Source organism: Ischnura elegans, chromosome 1 (assembly GCF_921293095.1).
Source record: "Ischnura elegans chromosome 1, ioIscEleg1.1, whole genome shotgun sequence".
NCBI lineage: Eukaryota > Metazoa > Arthropoda > Insecta > Odonata > Coenagrionidae > Ischnura > Ischnura elegans.
In genome coordinates this window covers 78,433,022-78,449,485 of record NC_060246.1, presented here as the reverse complement: position 1 = coordinate 78,449,485, position 16,464 = coordinate 78,433,022, and the positions used below count along the sequence as shown (strand labels likewise).

Below are 16,464 nucleotides of genomic sequence, written 5' to 3'. Positions count from 1 at the left end.
TGAAAATTCCATGTGTTTTGTTATTAATTTATTATTTAAGTTTTAATAACCTTTGTTTTAGCATCGAAATTCTGGAGGGTAAAACGACCTGTAATTGGCTATTCGTTACGTGACGTCATCTCCCATATTATAGTTGCAAGCAGACGGGAGCATTGACGAATAACTTATATTTCACGTATTTCACGCGATATTTCTTCATTTTTCTGCAAGTAAATTTGCAAAATGGAACCTGGTTTCGTTAAAGCTTCTTCAAATAACCTCACAGACGTTGACTCCTTCGTGATCGGTGTATACCTAGGCAGTGGCGGATACAGAAAAAACTCAAGGGGGGGGCGCAACATATTTTGAGTTGTCTTTACTTTTATCGTAATAAAATATGACCAAGTCATAGGCAAAGTATATGAAAATTTTATTTAAAGTGATTGTAAACATGTAAATGACAATGCCATCTTATGATATAAAACAGCTACAATTGTGGTTTTGCAATGTTCGGCAATACAGGCGGACCCGCAAGGGGGGGGGGCGCGCGCCCCCTGCGCCCCCCATCTGTATCCGCCACTGTACCTAGGGCCTATCTTCGTTTTTGTAAGGTCTGTAACTTCATTTTCTCCCGAGTTGGGAGAAAATAGACTCATGAAGCGTTTCATCCAACAATTAAGTCTCTAACTCGATTGCATATAGACGATGAAGTAAAGAGTGAAGTGAGTTGTGAATGTAACATCTTCGAGGAATTTATTTCTTCCATGCTGGTTCAACCAACCGTATGCATTGCGATCAAAGGTATCTGACTATTGCGAAGGGGATGTTTCATATTTGGACTAGTTGTGCTTTAGGGATACATCGAACGCGTATTAATTTGCATTCGTTTGTTCGCTTCTAAGTTCTGTTTGATTTTATTACGTATTAAACCTATTGCCAATTCATTTTGAGATTTAGTCAGTGTTTACATTTCACGCATATTCGTTGCGCTTTTGTTCGTTATTGTTTTGGTCATATTTTGGTTACGGTAGGAGTGATAGTGAAATTCTAAGTTTTTTCATGTTACAATAACTGGTTTAGTAGGTAATTTGTTTCAGACTATTCATTTAATTGTCTTCGCAATGTTAACGTGAAATAACGTAAACTGATTCTAAGTTGTTAGTGATGTGTGGGAAGTGAGATGTGAAGAATCCTTACGAATTTCAAGGAGTGCAAATTCTTTTAGTGTGGTGTGCAGAGTGATTGGAAAACCGATAATTATGCTTTATTAGTGTTACATAATAGCGTTTTATATTTATTGTGAGCCAAGTTCTTCATTGAAACAGTTGATTCGGCATATACTGATTATAAGTATTAAAAAGACAGCTCGTGAAATGTGTGCGTGGTAGTGCTATTTGTGATATGATGAGCAATAAATAAGTACAAGTAAGGGTAATTTTGCATAGTTTTTTATTCATTAACACCTCTAGTAAACTATTTTTCCCTATGTTTCCGCACTTTTATGCTGTCAATATTTGAAAATTTAAATGTAGGGAGGCAGGTTGTTGTGTTTCCTCAACTATAACATTTTAGGAGTAAACATATGTTACTAATTGCTCGCATGTAGGTATTTGCAATGCATCAAATTTGTACCATTTATACATTTACCGTAACGTTATTTTCTTTACGATTCTTTACTGCATTGTAAATTCTTTAAATTTTCCTTTTCCACTCCAGCATTGTTTATATCTGCTTTTCGAGTATAAATGCTTAAAATACTGACGTTACCAATTATGTTTTTCCATAGTCATCAAGCATACATAATGAAAGTAAGCATCCGAAGTGAAAAAATATGCAATGTATATCATCAATGAATACACGGCCGTTTGTATACAAGAATAACTGCATCTCAAACATACATATGCTTCAGTATTACGCATTAGTCTCTCCTTTCTGAATGGAATAATAAACTCTTTTGTGTGTAATAATGGCATCGACTTAAGATCCCTCCGGGCTGCCAATAACCATTTCCGTCGTAGTTCAGGCTTATCGGGAACATCCACAAAAATCTTGTTCGGTGTAGAAACACGGGTGCTCCCACGTATCGGAACAAAACAATATTCATTCCGGAATTTTGTCCCACAAGCCATTAATCTATCTCCGCTCATGGCTACGAACTTAAAGAATTGTTGTACGAAATATACCACTAATTTATAGTAGGACAGATGGTTTATTCCGTCAGATTCACCTCAGTGTTCGTAAACAACAATAAACAAGGTTTCCATCAATCGCAGATGATCGGAGGAACTGCAGTCAGTTGAGTATGGGGATTGACGTCACAAGCCGTCTGGCATGGCGGCGTAGTGTTTTAAGCGCAACATTGATTTTGGAATGTTTATTTGTTAATAACAAATTCGCCCATGGTCGAACGACTGTAGGAGTTGGAATTTTGCTTAATTAAACCAAACTGATATTTTTAACAGGCCTCACCAAAAACGTGCAAATACTCTATACTAACGATTTAAAAATCATTTTTAGAATCCCAAGCCGGTGAATATTTATGTTTATGACGGGTATATACTAGATTTACTATCGAAAAACGACGATGAAAGTTAGGTGGGGCGAGTTATTTGCTATGACTATAAATGCGTGTCAGTCGACTAATGCTCCGAAGTCACAATGGCATTCTCAAATGGAAACGCAGCAATGATACCTTCCTAGAAGCTGATCCCGATCGGTATTTTGTTGGCACACCTATTCCTCTTTGCAAAAACGCAGAACCATCCTCGAGTACGCGAGGTAATACTTAAATCCACGCGTTGTCGGCATTCAACTGGTAATTACCTCTTCACACTAGAAGAAAAAGTTAAATCCAGGTTTGCCCTTTTTCAGTCCTTTGCAGAACGTCTCTCACTTTAAAATGTGCGCCTTTTGCATACTGAAACTATACTAAATTGGAATAATATTTGAACGCTTAAGCACAATCATATGAGTTATATATATATTTAAGTTAGCAATTAAGAGGGCGAAAATACGTTAAAAAACTGATCCCACACTTTTTCGCGTCTATGACGGCATATTTTCTGTGATAGGTAACCAAGTAGGCGCACGAATATCGCTGTTCCAAAAACTCTAGTTGTACCGGTAGTGATGCATGCAAACAGTTTGTAATGGAGACGTTTGAAGTTGGACGCAGCAAGAAATATAATCCTAGCGCACGCACTGAAATGGGTAAGAGGAAGGAGTGCATTGTCAACCAACCCCTTTCAAGCATTTATATGCTTAAAAGAAGCGGCAGCTGTTCTTAAGTCATTTCAATTCAAAATTGTTCTATTTAAAATAGATTTCTGAAGTTGCCTATCTCATTCTTTTCCTAACTTCTTTGGTGGCTGCTTGCTCAACCTACCTCAAAATCTTCAAGCTCTCTTCTCGATCTTCTAATATTTAAAAAATCTCGCTCCATAGCATCTCTTGCGTTCACCGCTTCCTTCCAATTCGGTCGCACTACGCTATTGCTGATCAGGGGCGCAGTTAGGAATTAAGGCTAGGGGGGGTTTCAGGCACAATTAATACTGGGGTGCTTGGGGTATTGCATACCCGCCAGGGTTAGCGGGAGGTGCGGAGGGCTTCCGCCGGAAAAAGATTAAGATAAATGGTTCAAAATGTTGATTTTTACGGCCTTCTGAGGGATATTTTATTAATCCTCACACTATTATAGAAGCAATATTAATCCAATTAAGTAAAATAGATTTAACTTAAAATTTTCTGTTAGTTATGGGGGGGGGGGGGGGGGGGGTTTATCCCCCAAACCCCCCCTCGCTGCGCCACTGTTGCTGATGCTCATTTCGAATAAATCTCCCATTAATATCGCGATTTTAATGTCCTGTAGGTTCTATCGTGGAATGTTTAGGCACCTCAAGCATATTACTACGAAAAGTTACGGATTACTGACGAAACATTTCGTTATACAATGGGTGCTTTCCAATCACGTATCTGCGCTGATCTGTTTGAAACTGTTTAGCTCAGAGCGTGTTCCAATCGCACCTGTGACGTCATCTGCGCTAAACAGATGGGAACACATCCTGCACCGTTGTTCGTCTGCGCTAGCAGACAAAACTAATGATGGCGGGAAAATATATTGCTGACGGAAAATGAATGCCACCATCTCAAAGATAAGTATGATGATCATTTGAGAATAATAAACTATAATTTGATCTGTATAAGTCTTACATAAGTTTAATTAAGCTCGTAATTTGGGAAATATAATATTATCTTCGTCAAACGTAATGATTGATATAACATGAGCAAAGGACGATAGCAAGAGGAGGCTAGTCGATTTTCTAGAGAAATTGTCCTTATCAAAAAAATTAGAAATGGAGAATGTAAGCTATTAAACTAAAATGTTATATTGCTTAGATTCTAAGCAGATTTATTTCATTAGCTTACATGGATAGCGGACGTATTATATACCAAATTTCCTTTAACGTTCATGTGGCGTTAATTCTATTCCATTAATTGTAATTCAGTACCGCAAATTTATAATGCAGTGTTAACATTTTTTACGGCTTTACCTGCGTGATATGGATTATTAATTATTATTGTATGTGTATCTCAATCCAGAAATGCGAAATGAAGTATAACTGGTATAACTGCCGGCACAGTAGCGGTTCGGGAGAGGTAATTATTAAGTAGCGATAGTTCCATTATTTTATTTCAATTAATACTTACTAGTGCTTATATAAATACAAAATGATATAGACGAACATTTATCATCCTTCTTGATTGATCATGTGGCGAAGGTCAGTTCAAAAGCTACAGGTCATTTGAACATTCAACTTTTGCCGCCGATCGGTCCACCATTTGTAAACACATCAGCGCAGATGCGTTCCAATCGTCTGTTCCTTTGTGCGCTAATGTGTTTCAATCTGTTGCGATGTGAGCTAATCTGCGCAAGGTGATTGGAAAGCACCCAATATGGTTCCAACCACGAGCAAATTTAAACGTAGCGCCAAAGAACTTCAAAAGTCGACCGTTACGATAGAACTGATACCGCAATCGATTGTACTAGTCTTCGATATATCGAAATTTGAGCGCCAAAACCTCCAAAACAGCCAAAATAACTTATGTGTTTTTATAATCATGGTTGTTTTACTTTCAAGAGCCCTTCTAGAGCAGTGATTTTTTGTGAATACTTACTCACGAATTGAGAATATGTGTCACACTTGAATTTCCACCTATTAGCGTGTTCTTTTGGTGGACAAGATGTATGTCACGAACTTTGTTATTCCTTTAAACAAGGATGAATTATTGGAGAGCGGTGGAAGTGATCAGTATTGTGTCAGAAACGTAGTTCCGCTGAATGTATTATCGAGCTGTCTTTCAGGTAAGTAGAGTATAGATTCTAGAATGCGTATCAGGTTATTGGATTTCGGTGAATATGTGAAGTATACTGAGGCTGTCAACCTACATCACGTATTTTCCGCGTAGCTGACGTAAGCTATCGGCATATTGTCTTACCCCGATTCAGTCTTTTTGTTAAAGTGGTTATTCTCCAGTATGTGGGCAGTTCAATGTGCTGCCACTTGGATTTTTTTTCAAATTATTTGTCCCCATCCTCCAACTCACTTGGCACCGACTTCTTCAGCATCCCTCTTTTATTCCTTTCGCATTTCAACGACATTTCTGTCAGTTATACACACATTATCGGAGCTGGAGTTGCTGTATCCAGTGCCGGAAATAGTGTCTATTTGATGTATGGGAAACGATAATTCCAGTACCACAAAAGTGCAGTGAATGTTGACATTGTAGATCTATATATACCAGCGGACAATATTACTTCTGAGTATTATGAACAATGCGACTTGATACTGGACAAATTCTTTTTTGACAATAAGTTATGATGTAGCTACATAATGTCAGCTGGCCATGATATTAGGTCGACTCCCATAGAAAGGTGTACATAATAAAGTATAGTTATACACATTGTGTATTATGCACAATTTTACATCTGAAACTTCTTACATAGGTAATGTATTGCTACATTTTAAATGTTGAAGCATTTTCGGTTGGTACCAAAGGAACTTATGGATGATGCTGCCTCACAAAGTTTTAATGTATGACTCTTATCATGACATGGTGCATTGCAACATTATGGATTGCTTTACAGATTTTGAAAATACATTTGAAAAAGTGAGCTGGGTTAAGCTTATGAACATTATAACAGAGTTATCCATTGATTTTTTAGGACAGGAATGTTACTTATGGTTATCCAATTATTGGTTTCAGGTATAAATTTTCGAAATATCTATGGTTTTCGTGTGCTAAAAAGAAAGTAATGACATTTTTTACTTCAGTCTGGCGTTCCTTGCAATGCAGAATAGGATCACGAGGAAAAAATTACATCAACACAGTTATACTCACAGGGTAGGCCATGGGGTGGGTCAATACATGGAGGGGAGTGGGTCTACAGTTGGGTAAGCTTTTAAACAGCATCATTGGGCACATTCAGGGGAGTGAGTACTGAGAGTGGTGCCACAGCAACTGTGGAATTTCCCCTGAATGTGACCCCTGCGTAGAAGCTCAGCATAAGTGCTCAGTCTTTTCTTGCAGAGGTGTTTTCAGCTGCTACTTGCCTGAGCACTTGTCTCTGATTGGTGGGAGGTCAAATATTATTTATAGGTGGTCCACTTTGTGTTGCTAGAATATTCAAAAGCCTCCACGTAGAGCCCACTGAACGTTTCTGTTCAGGGTGGCTGAGATTATGCAACTCAGTGGTCCACTCCCATGATGAGTGAGAGGTCTAAGGGATGATGGAGTGGGTGGGAAACATGTCCTGGAAGGGTTCTGTCAAACTGACAGTTAAAGTTTTCTCACCTTGTGGTGGGGATATGTTTTAAATCGTGTAATAGGGTTCACATAAGCGAAGTTATCCAACTGCATGTTATCAGCCGTATGAATTTTTACATAATTTGTTGACTAGTGATAAAGTTGGTTGTAGGATTTTCAACTTCCTGTCTAATTTCATGATGCAGTATTAATATTGTTTACTTTGCAGATTGCCGTGATGCCTTAAAAGATGAAGGAGCTGATTTTATTTTGCAACATTTTGACACTCTCTACAGTTTTCTTGTGCACTTTAAAGATTTAGACTTGTCCCTCATTGGAAGGGCATGGGATTTAGTGGCCAATGGTGAGTTCCTCATGTTCATGGTTGGTTTCTGGTAGCACAGGAGAAACTGACTTATCATTTCTGTAATTATCATGGAGTAATATGTTTTGTGAGATGTCATTTAAACTAAGGAAGTGTTGCTTTGACTTCAGGATTTGCCCAGTTGATCAGCACTCTCTCAGTTCTTCTGGAAGATGCATCCAATCCAGATGGTGGTGATAGTGGCCAAAAAGATGGAGCTGATAAAGGCACATCCTCTGCCATGGATTCTGAGACTAGAACACGCAACTTAAATACCCTTCGTATGCTTACATATATTTATTCACAAATGCTCGTTCATTGTGAAGATCGCGTTGCAAAGAAAAACTTGATGGCTCCCCCGGAAACAAAAAAGGTATGTAAATTTGTAGTTGGATTTCTATAATGCCAAAGTATATTATGTGAGATCAAAAAGAAAAAAGAGGTTTAGATAGGTAAGGGGTTTGATTTTTACTATTGTGGGTTCTGTCCCCTATGAAAAAATTGTATAAACCTGTTTCAAATTTTTATACATTCTTATACATTACCATGGCAATTTGTAAGAATGTATAAAAATTTGAAACAGGTTTATACAATTTTTTCATAGGGGGTGTATTAATGCTAATTAATTGCTAGAATCTAAATTCATCTAACAATTGAAAATAGATTCAAGCAATTCATTAATACATTTCATAATGCTCTGAGGCAAACATATTTGAATTAACCCATAACATGCTCCCATCGTCTATAAGCGATCGCCTTAGTAGACTTCTCCCATCAGCTATATTGACGATTTGAAGTATTCTTCTACTCTCCCAGTCCATGTGTACTTAGAAGTTCTTCCTTTGACAAGTAGATGTCATGTGGACATCTTTTAGACCTCTTTTTATTTTTATTGCCCTAAATATTTTTGAAACATTTTTTCGTTAAGTGAAAAGTTATAATTAATAAAATTATGCAAAAATATAAATATAGTAAAACCTCTTTACATCGTAATTGAGGGGACCAAAATTTGGGCAATTTGATGTATGGAGGTTCACTGTAGAGAGGTTTTAGTGATAGGCACAATTTTTTCATATCCTTTGGAAATGAAAGGCACTACTGTCTTTTAAACCATTATATTTACGTGTTTAAACACACAAGCATGCATCAGTGAACATATATTTATTATTTAATAATTACAGAAAGCGAGCGCTATCGCATGATTTTTACCATGATTCAAGAGAAAATGATGTGAACTCTCCCAATTCAGCAATCACTTAAAATGATTGCGATAGTTGGATTCCTTTTTTCTTATTTACTGTTAGGTATGCTCTCATATTGAACAAAATAGCCACAACCAATGATTAACGTGAAAATTATAGCATAATAAGGTATATAAGAAAAAAAAGAGTGAAACATTTATCGCTGAAAATGTCATTCCATGTACATAATCGCATCTGCATTAATGGTCTTTTGTTGTCTCGGTACAATTTTCGGAGGTAGTTGGGCCCTCTCGGGGGTGTCTCCTTAGTATGATAAGTGGAGGTTTTACGATATAAAGAGGTTCACTACAAAGAGGTTTGCCTATAAATTTACATGTAAATCAGACGGGACTATAGGGGTGGTATGATGTATGGAGGTTTATGATGTAAAGTGGTTCACTACATAGAGGTTTTACTGTATTATTATTTTTTTTTTGCGCCTCTGGGGAGCTCTATTTCAGCTTATATGCGCAGTTAAAGGGTTAAAGAGGAAAAAAGACATGAACATATTTTACAATTCAAATGGGCAAAGATGATGAAAAAATGGTTGAAGCCAAAAATCTGTAAGTGTAGACGTGGCCTGATTAACTCATGAACTAAGAATCTCCTGATTTTTCTGTATGTATGCCTTGGAATTATCTGGATAAAGTAGAGATTTAATGAGGAATAATCTGAATAACAAGTTAAAGACTTGAAAATTCTATAGAGCATTTTTTTAATTGATACGACAAGCTTCAGCATCTGGCGCATATTCAAGAACTTATGAAAATGCGGTAACCATTTTGTCATTGAAAAAAATTGTTTTGTAGATTTAACAAAGTCTTTTATTTATTTTAACTTAACGATTAACTTCCATGAAGTTACACCTCAGAATGTGTATTTTATGAAGAATTATTGTGTACAAAATCTGCAGAAGAAATCATGGTATGAATTTTGAAAGAGTGGGAATGAAAAATCAATGTTAATAAAAGTTAAAAGTCTCAATTTAGGTTGAAGTGCAATTCAGAGAACTTATTACATAATAAGCTTCGAAAAGAAGTTTTTTCATGAAATCATAATTCTCATTTGTCTTTAGTTTTCTACCTTTCCAGTTGATTAAAAAACTGGAAAATTTGTGTTTTTGCCTGAGAATTCTGGAAAAATATAATTTGAAATGCGTATTTATGCTGATAAGGACAAGGATTTGGGTACTATGTGAAAGAAATTATTAACCTATTTTCTGTTTTTTGTTCTAGGGTCGAAAAAAGGGAAAAAATGCTATTGGTGGTCTTGAAGATGAGGAAGACCAGTTTGATTGTGATGATAAGAGGCAAGCGTTTCTTGCCCATGTCTACTCTATTCTCCAGCTGCCACTGAACCGGTTGTGGGACCCCCCAGTGGCTGAGGAAGAGTTTATCAAGTATGGACCTGTCAGCTGTGTTAATTTATTAAACCAAACTACTATCATGTTTTGATGATTTGCCTACTTTACAATAATGAGTCAAATCCCAAGTGTTTGTCATTTCATGACCTGTAGTATTAATTTTCCTTTCTTTTAACATTTTTGTCTTGTAGCCTTATTGCTAACTGCTGTTATAAAATCCTGGAAGATACCACCATTGCAAATGCACGGTTTCGTCACATACGAGAGAGTATTTTTCAAGTTCTTGGAACTCTCATCAAACGTTACAGCCATGGCCTCAGTTGTAGCCTCAAAATTGTTCAGGTAATAATGTAATTTTGTACACGTAAAATGATTAAAAATGAACATGTTGACATTTGGTAGGTGGTAGCCCATAGAGCTGACCTAGTAATTTTCGATTAATGGAGTTTATTAAGTTTAGTGGGCTTTGGTGTAAATATGTACCTGAAGTATAATTGTTGCAAGTATGTATTTTTACGTTTCATTTACTAGAAATACAAGGTTTAAGCAACGCAAGGTTTCAGTCCTCCAATTATGAAAGAATTTCAACAGCAAGACAATCTTTAGCTGTTTGCACAACATTGGCAAATAACAGTCATTATGTTGCTATCGCTGTTAATTTTTTGATGGATCAATAATTAATTAATTTAGAGCATTACATGGAGCATGAAGTAAAGGCATCAGCTGTCAAAAATTTTTCTTCTGAGACTGAAGCTAAATCCATTTTGCCACCTTGGTTGTAATACCTTTAGACAGAATACAACGCAAAGGGTATTTTCGGCCAACTAAGGGAAGTTTGTATTTAGAGACTCCGTGATTATATAAAGCTGTAGTGAATATAGTACCTTCCTTATGTGCTTAGAAAAATACCGTGCATAGAATGCGTGTTTATGAGATTAATTTTATTAATTACTTATTGATCCGCTGTAATGCCTTCAACGAAAAAGTAGTGAATGTTAAAAATTAATTAATTAGTGTACTTAATGGCTTGAAAGCTCAGATTAGCATCCTGTGATTGTTTATAAAATGCATTTATCCTGGTCATGCTGAGTAATTTAATAGAAAAAGTAAAGTCAACCCTCCAGTCAACTCTAGAACATCTCCAGCCATGCTAATTTTTTGTACCCAATTGACCTTTATGGACTCCCATTTTGTTCTGGAAAAATTAATCAGGTCGGAACTTTCCTAACTTATATTCTTTCGAAATTCTTATTTATTGTCATTTCAGCTGATAATTTTTTTTATATCCTTTGGCAGCTTCTGAAGATATACGAGCACACAAGTATTCCACTTGCCCAGGGTGTTATCGCATTTGCTGGCCCTCCTCTTAGTTGTCGGAGTATGGTGCGTGAGGTTCTAAGGGAAATATCAGAGACCGATCCTGGAGAGTTTGCTGCTGATGCCTCAGGGACACGAGCTATCTGTCATTTCCTTACGGAATTGGCTATTGGTCTCCCTGCATTAGTGCAGTCTTCCATCTCACTTATCCTTCCAATTCTTGATTTTGAGGTAAAAGTAATGTGTGATAATTTTTTAAAATACTTTTTATTGAAGTAATGACCATTTTCTTGTGGTTAACCAGTCCTTAATCTGTCATGTTTTCAGTGTCGTTACTTTGTTTAGTAGTACTCTAGAAATTCACCTCCCTCAACTGACCATAATTGTTTTTGTAAAGATGCCATTGTTTTCAGGGTACAAACTTAAATAGTTATTGGATGGTAAAGTTTTGAGATTAGTAATAGAGCTACATATTGTTTTGGATGCCTTTTGAAATCCAGTGGAGCCTTGTTAAATGAAAACTTTTGGGCTATGTCACCGTGTCAATTTTTGGGTGGCCCCAACGTTTCCCGACCGATGCTGGTGAAGGGAATCTGATGAGGTGGGAATTTATATCCATATACATGTAGAGGTATCCGTGTCAGGGGGTGGAGGGAGGGGAGTGGGAGGTTGGAGGAGTAGGTTGTTGATAGCTTTTCCGGATTACAGATTGCTAAGTGCGACTAATCCGGAAAATCTATCAACAACCTACTCCTCCAACCTCCCACTCCCCTCCCTCCGCCCCCTGACAAGGCTACCTATACATGTATATGGATATAAATTCCCCTGTCATCAGATTCCCGTGGGAAAGTGATCATCATCGGTCGGGAAACATTGGGGCCACCCAAAAATTGAAGCAACGACATAGCCCAAAAAGTTTTTTATTTAACATGACGAGTACCTGTGAAAGTTTAAACGAAGAATTACAATGGAGCCTGTATATAATGAAGTTGAGGGGGCTGGAAGTTTACTTTGTTATAATTGAACTTTGAAGATCATGAGATCCATTTCAAATAATAAAGTCTTGGAATGAAGTACTATCAGTACATGTATGTGCATATGTGTTTTACATTTCTTTTATTACAAGCATCCCTATTCTTTTTCTTTTTACCAAAGAAGTTGGCTTATTTTCTTAATTTCAGTCATATACTATGAGAATTTGTGTCCTTGGAGTTCTCACTGAAATTGTATCTCAACTTTTTAATGGTGTTGATTTGGATGAAGCTGCCAAAGCATCGCGGGACTCATTTTTGGATGAGCTTGAAAATCATATGCATGATGTCAATGCTTTTGTTAGGAGTAAGGTAAGAAGCTTTGAACAAATTTTCATACACTTTTGCATACTTAAGATACTGCTTTTACTGTTTTTGTTACTATTTTATTTGAAACATGTAACACATATTCCAAAATTAAACTTACAAATTGAATGATTTATAGGGCAACTTGTAGGTTAGATGCAGTGGAAAAGCCAGAGGTATTTGAGTGGGTGTTCTAGCCCATTTGCCCCTTAAAAACAATTTGTACGTTCAATGGGGTCATATCCAAAGTGATAACTAAATGATTTAAATGATTAGATACAATTACTCATTAACCAATTAGTCATCAGCAATACTTTTTCATGATTCTTGATCAAGCCTAATTATATTTCCCTGCCCTGACTTGTATTCTTTGGGTCATGCGCTAAGACTCATAAGTGTCATGTGACTAGTCTAATGACATTTGGTAGTCCCCTAGTAGCTGAACTACAAGCTGTTCACATCTCCAGTACACTTCAACTCTACACACTGAATGGAAATTTTGCTTGCATGTTGCCCTACTTTCTTTGAAGTATGAAATGGATGATAAGATTTACAAGCATAATAAATGTTTTAATGGAATGATTTAAAGTATCTAATGTCAGATGACTTTTCAGCTTTGTCACCACTGATGTTGTATTCTGCTTAGAGAAAGTTCCTTCAGGATTGTAAAAATATTGTGTGCTTTTAAAACTTGGTATAGTTTTTTGTTGCATAATGGGACAAAATGGTTCTTTAATCATTTGGAATTAATATGGGCCATGAAAAGAAAGTATTGCAGGATATATTTTTTTCTAGGTGTTGCAATATTGGCAGCGTTTGTGCCGAGAGAAAGCCATTCCATTGACTCGTCAGCATGATGTGTTGGAGAAAGCTGTCGGGAGATTGAGTGACAAAAGTAATTTAGTTAGAAAGTATTCTCTTCAGCTTGTACGTGCTTTTCTGGAAGGGAATCCTTTTGCGGTCAAGGTATGGCTGTATTTTTACTTTTTTACTGTGGGAATGTTAAACTTATTATATGATAATGAAATATTATAAAACTTCATTTTTCCACGTTCATTACTACTCTACGACCTAGGTTTTAATGTGGCACGCCGTAATTTTTTGATGATGTGCCACATCGAAACCTAGTCCAACAGCATCAATTTATGTGGATTTATAAAGTTTCTACATCCCATTATGTTAAGTCGATTCCATGAAGTCAAGCCCAAGACAAAGAATTAATATTTAAATTTATGTTCTTTTGGTAATAAGTGTGCTATCAGATTTTTAAGATTTTGTACGTATGAAGCTATGCCATTTTTGTATAGTATATGTTTGTTTTATAGTATGTTTGTAGTATATATGTTTAATTTTTATGCCATTGTCACCAGAGAAAGCCTTGGGGAAGATAGACAACGGGGCTAGTTGCCTTTACCGTGAGCTGGATTTAAATTCCTAGTGGTTGGCCTTAACTGCCAGATTTTAGTCTAATTTCCCTTTCTTTTCTTTTCTAATGGTCATACCAGACAGAAGCAGTAGACATTTTAAACATTTTTCTCAGGTGCTCAAATAATTGCTGCGACTAATTTAATTTGAACATTGAAAAACTGTGTATTTTGGTGAATTATGATGATAATTTTCCTGCAGTCACCAACAGATATACTAATTATGCACCTTGAGATTTCAGTAAAGAGAAATTTATTTTTAGATATATTTATTTATAAAATCATTATTACCTATGCATGAGTAAATGCAATTACTCCTACTGTTTTTCTAATAGCGCAAGCATGAAAATAAATAAAATGTATGGATGACTATGGGGATTGAGGGACTTCATCCTTCAGCTGTGGATATGAGCTCTAGTTATAGTGATTGATTTCCCAGCTCTTGAGAGCTCTCATTATTCTAAGCTTTTACTCAACTAAAGATTTCATCAATAATGTACGCAGTCGTATTATGTTTTCATTTACACATTGCAATCGTGTCCATTTTCTTTCTGTACTATCTCACATTGTTTCATATTTATTCGCACGCTTTTATATTATTGTAATTAATTACAGCTGGGTCTGAAAGATATGCTATCTCAGCTTGAAATAGAGAAGAAAACTCTTTCTGAATTAATGACAAAATATGGCTTGCAAGACAAAGAACCCGTTGCTGCCAAAGAAGCTCCCAAGAGGGATGAAGCAAAGTTGAAAGCTGAATGGAAGAAAATAGAACCCAACATTTTGGAAGCTATCTATAATTACTTAGACCAAGGTAAATTCACTTGATATTTTTCATATATTTTCTATGGTCATTCTTCACATATGTTGCATCTGCTGTAATTATTTTCAGTGACCTTTAGTTGTTCTTTCAGTAAGCTTGTATTATTCTTTTCGACCCTTGGGATTTAGAAGTAAAAAGTATGTTACTCAGGATAATATGTTTTATTGGTTTCACGAGAGGAGTATCCAAAATCCAGGTCTCAGAATCCAATCTAATGTACAATTAGTAGTGTTGTACTCCATTGGATGCTGTCCTCAAATCAACCCCCTTATTGGGTTTTGTAGCCAATAGTTCATACAAAAAATGCATTTGAACATTTACAGGTCAAATCAATTCCCTTCGTAAAGCTGGTCAGTAACGCATTGCCGTTGGTAGTCTGGTGATTAGACTACTACGCTGAAGTCTCAAGATCAAATGTCTGTAGCAGCCCTTTTTTCGTACACTTCTTTGTGCATTTTCTTTAACAGAAGCCTGCATTTCACCATACTTAAATGATTTTCACTGAAAATTTTATTTTTATTTGCGGAAAATATTTTAAGCGCTTGATATTTTCCCATTTTTTCATCTTACAACCAACCCCCTTACGATTATGTTATGTTTTTGTCGTAACACGTTGCATTTGTACGTTATACATTGTTACCTTTCATGTCCCTAAAGGGTATCATGCCTCATATTCTTAAAATTCAGGACTATGTTTTGAATTGCATTGCTTTATTAGTTGAAGTTTCAGATCTCTGCATAGCAGGAAAGGAAAATCATACTTAGGAAGCTATATGTTTTACCCAAAAGAATCTGCAAATCTCTTGCTAGGAGAAGTAAAAGTGAAATTGTAAACATGTGTATCATAAAAAATGGGTCATGTGACTTCGGCATAACATAATGCAAAGGAGCCTTCTGTGTAAAAAAATGGGAAAACATTGCATGCATTAAAACTTTGTATGCCTAAAAATAAAATTTTCAGCAAAAGTTATGAAAATAATGGTGAATTGCAGGCCTCTGCTACAGAAAAACTGTTGATTGTAGTGCTATAGTCATTCACAGTAACCACTAGACTACAGCAAGATATTAGAAGTCACCTTACTGGAGGGAATACATTTGACCTGTAAATGATTAAACGAATACTTGAAAGCCATGAACTATTGGTTATATAACTCCTTATGGGGGATGATTCACAGACGGGTCCCAATGAACTATAACATGGCCAAGTTTGATCAAATTCTGACTCCCAGATTTTGGATACCTCCATTGTCAATGAGTATGCCTTTATATCATATTCAGTATTAATAATACATGTATTCATGTGATGCTTGTCTAATTCTTTGGATACTAACCAAAATAACTAGACATTTTTTAATTGTAAAATTTGGCTTATTGTATTATTTTTTAGGTTATTAATGCTTGATAATGTGCCTTGATTCTTTAATCATATACCTCGCATTGAATTTATTCTTATGTGAGCCATGTTTTTTTGTGGAAAAGATGGTTAAGAGACAGGAGTAGTAATCATAACAACTCATGAATGTTTATTTTATCAGGCATATTTGGCATCTAGTCTCGCAGGAATTATTTCTTTCTGCAAATAATTTGCTTGAGACTCCATTTTTTTTATAGGTACCGAAGGGAATGAGGCAGATGATAAGGACATGATTGAATCATCCTTGAAATTACCCCTGGATAAGCTATTTGAAAAACTGATTTCATTTTTGCTAGAAGAAAAATATGAAGTAGTTGCACATTTACTCTTTGTTTCCAAAAAGAAACATCCAAAAGCTGCAGAAATCAGGTATATTTTTATCAGTTTATTTGTAAACT

At 36.0% G+C, this 16,464-nt stretch overlaps 1 protein-coding gene across 1 annotated transcript in view; it reads left to right on the top strand.

Moving 5' to 3' along the window:
* The first annotated feature begins 5,042 nt into the window (after positions 1-5,042).
* LOC124163803 (condensin complex subunit 1) overlaps positions 5,043-16,464 on the top strand; it is a 45,138-nt gene continuing 33,716 nt past the window's right edge. The window contains exons 1-10 of the mRNA XM_046540899.1: positions 5,043-5,341; positions 7,013-7,147; positions 7,279-7,520; positions 9,624-9,787; positions 9,943-10,093; positions 11,048-11,299; positions 12,250-12,411; positions 13,201-13,371; positions 14,445-14,643; positions 16,264-16,435. Coding sequence (XP_046396855.1) covers positions 5,221-5,341; positions 7,013-7,147; positions 7,279-7,520; positions 9,624-9,787; positions 9,943-10,093; positions 11,048-11,299; positions 12,250-12,411; positions 13,201-13,371; positions 14,445-14,643; positions 16,264-16,435 — 1,769 coding nt within the window. The 5' untranslated portion in view covers positions 5,043-5,220. The remainder of the gene's footprint in view (positions 5,342-7,012; positions 7,148-7,278; positions 7,521-9,623; positions 9,788-9,942; positions 10,094-11,047; positions 11,300-12,249; positions 12,412-13,200; positions 13,372-14,444; positions 14,644-16,263; positions 16,436-16,464) is intronic.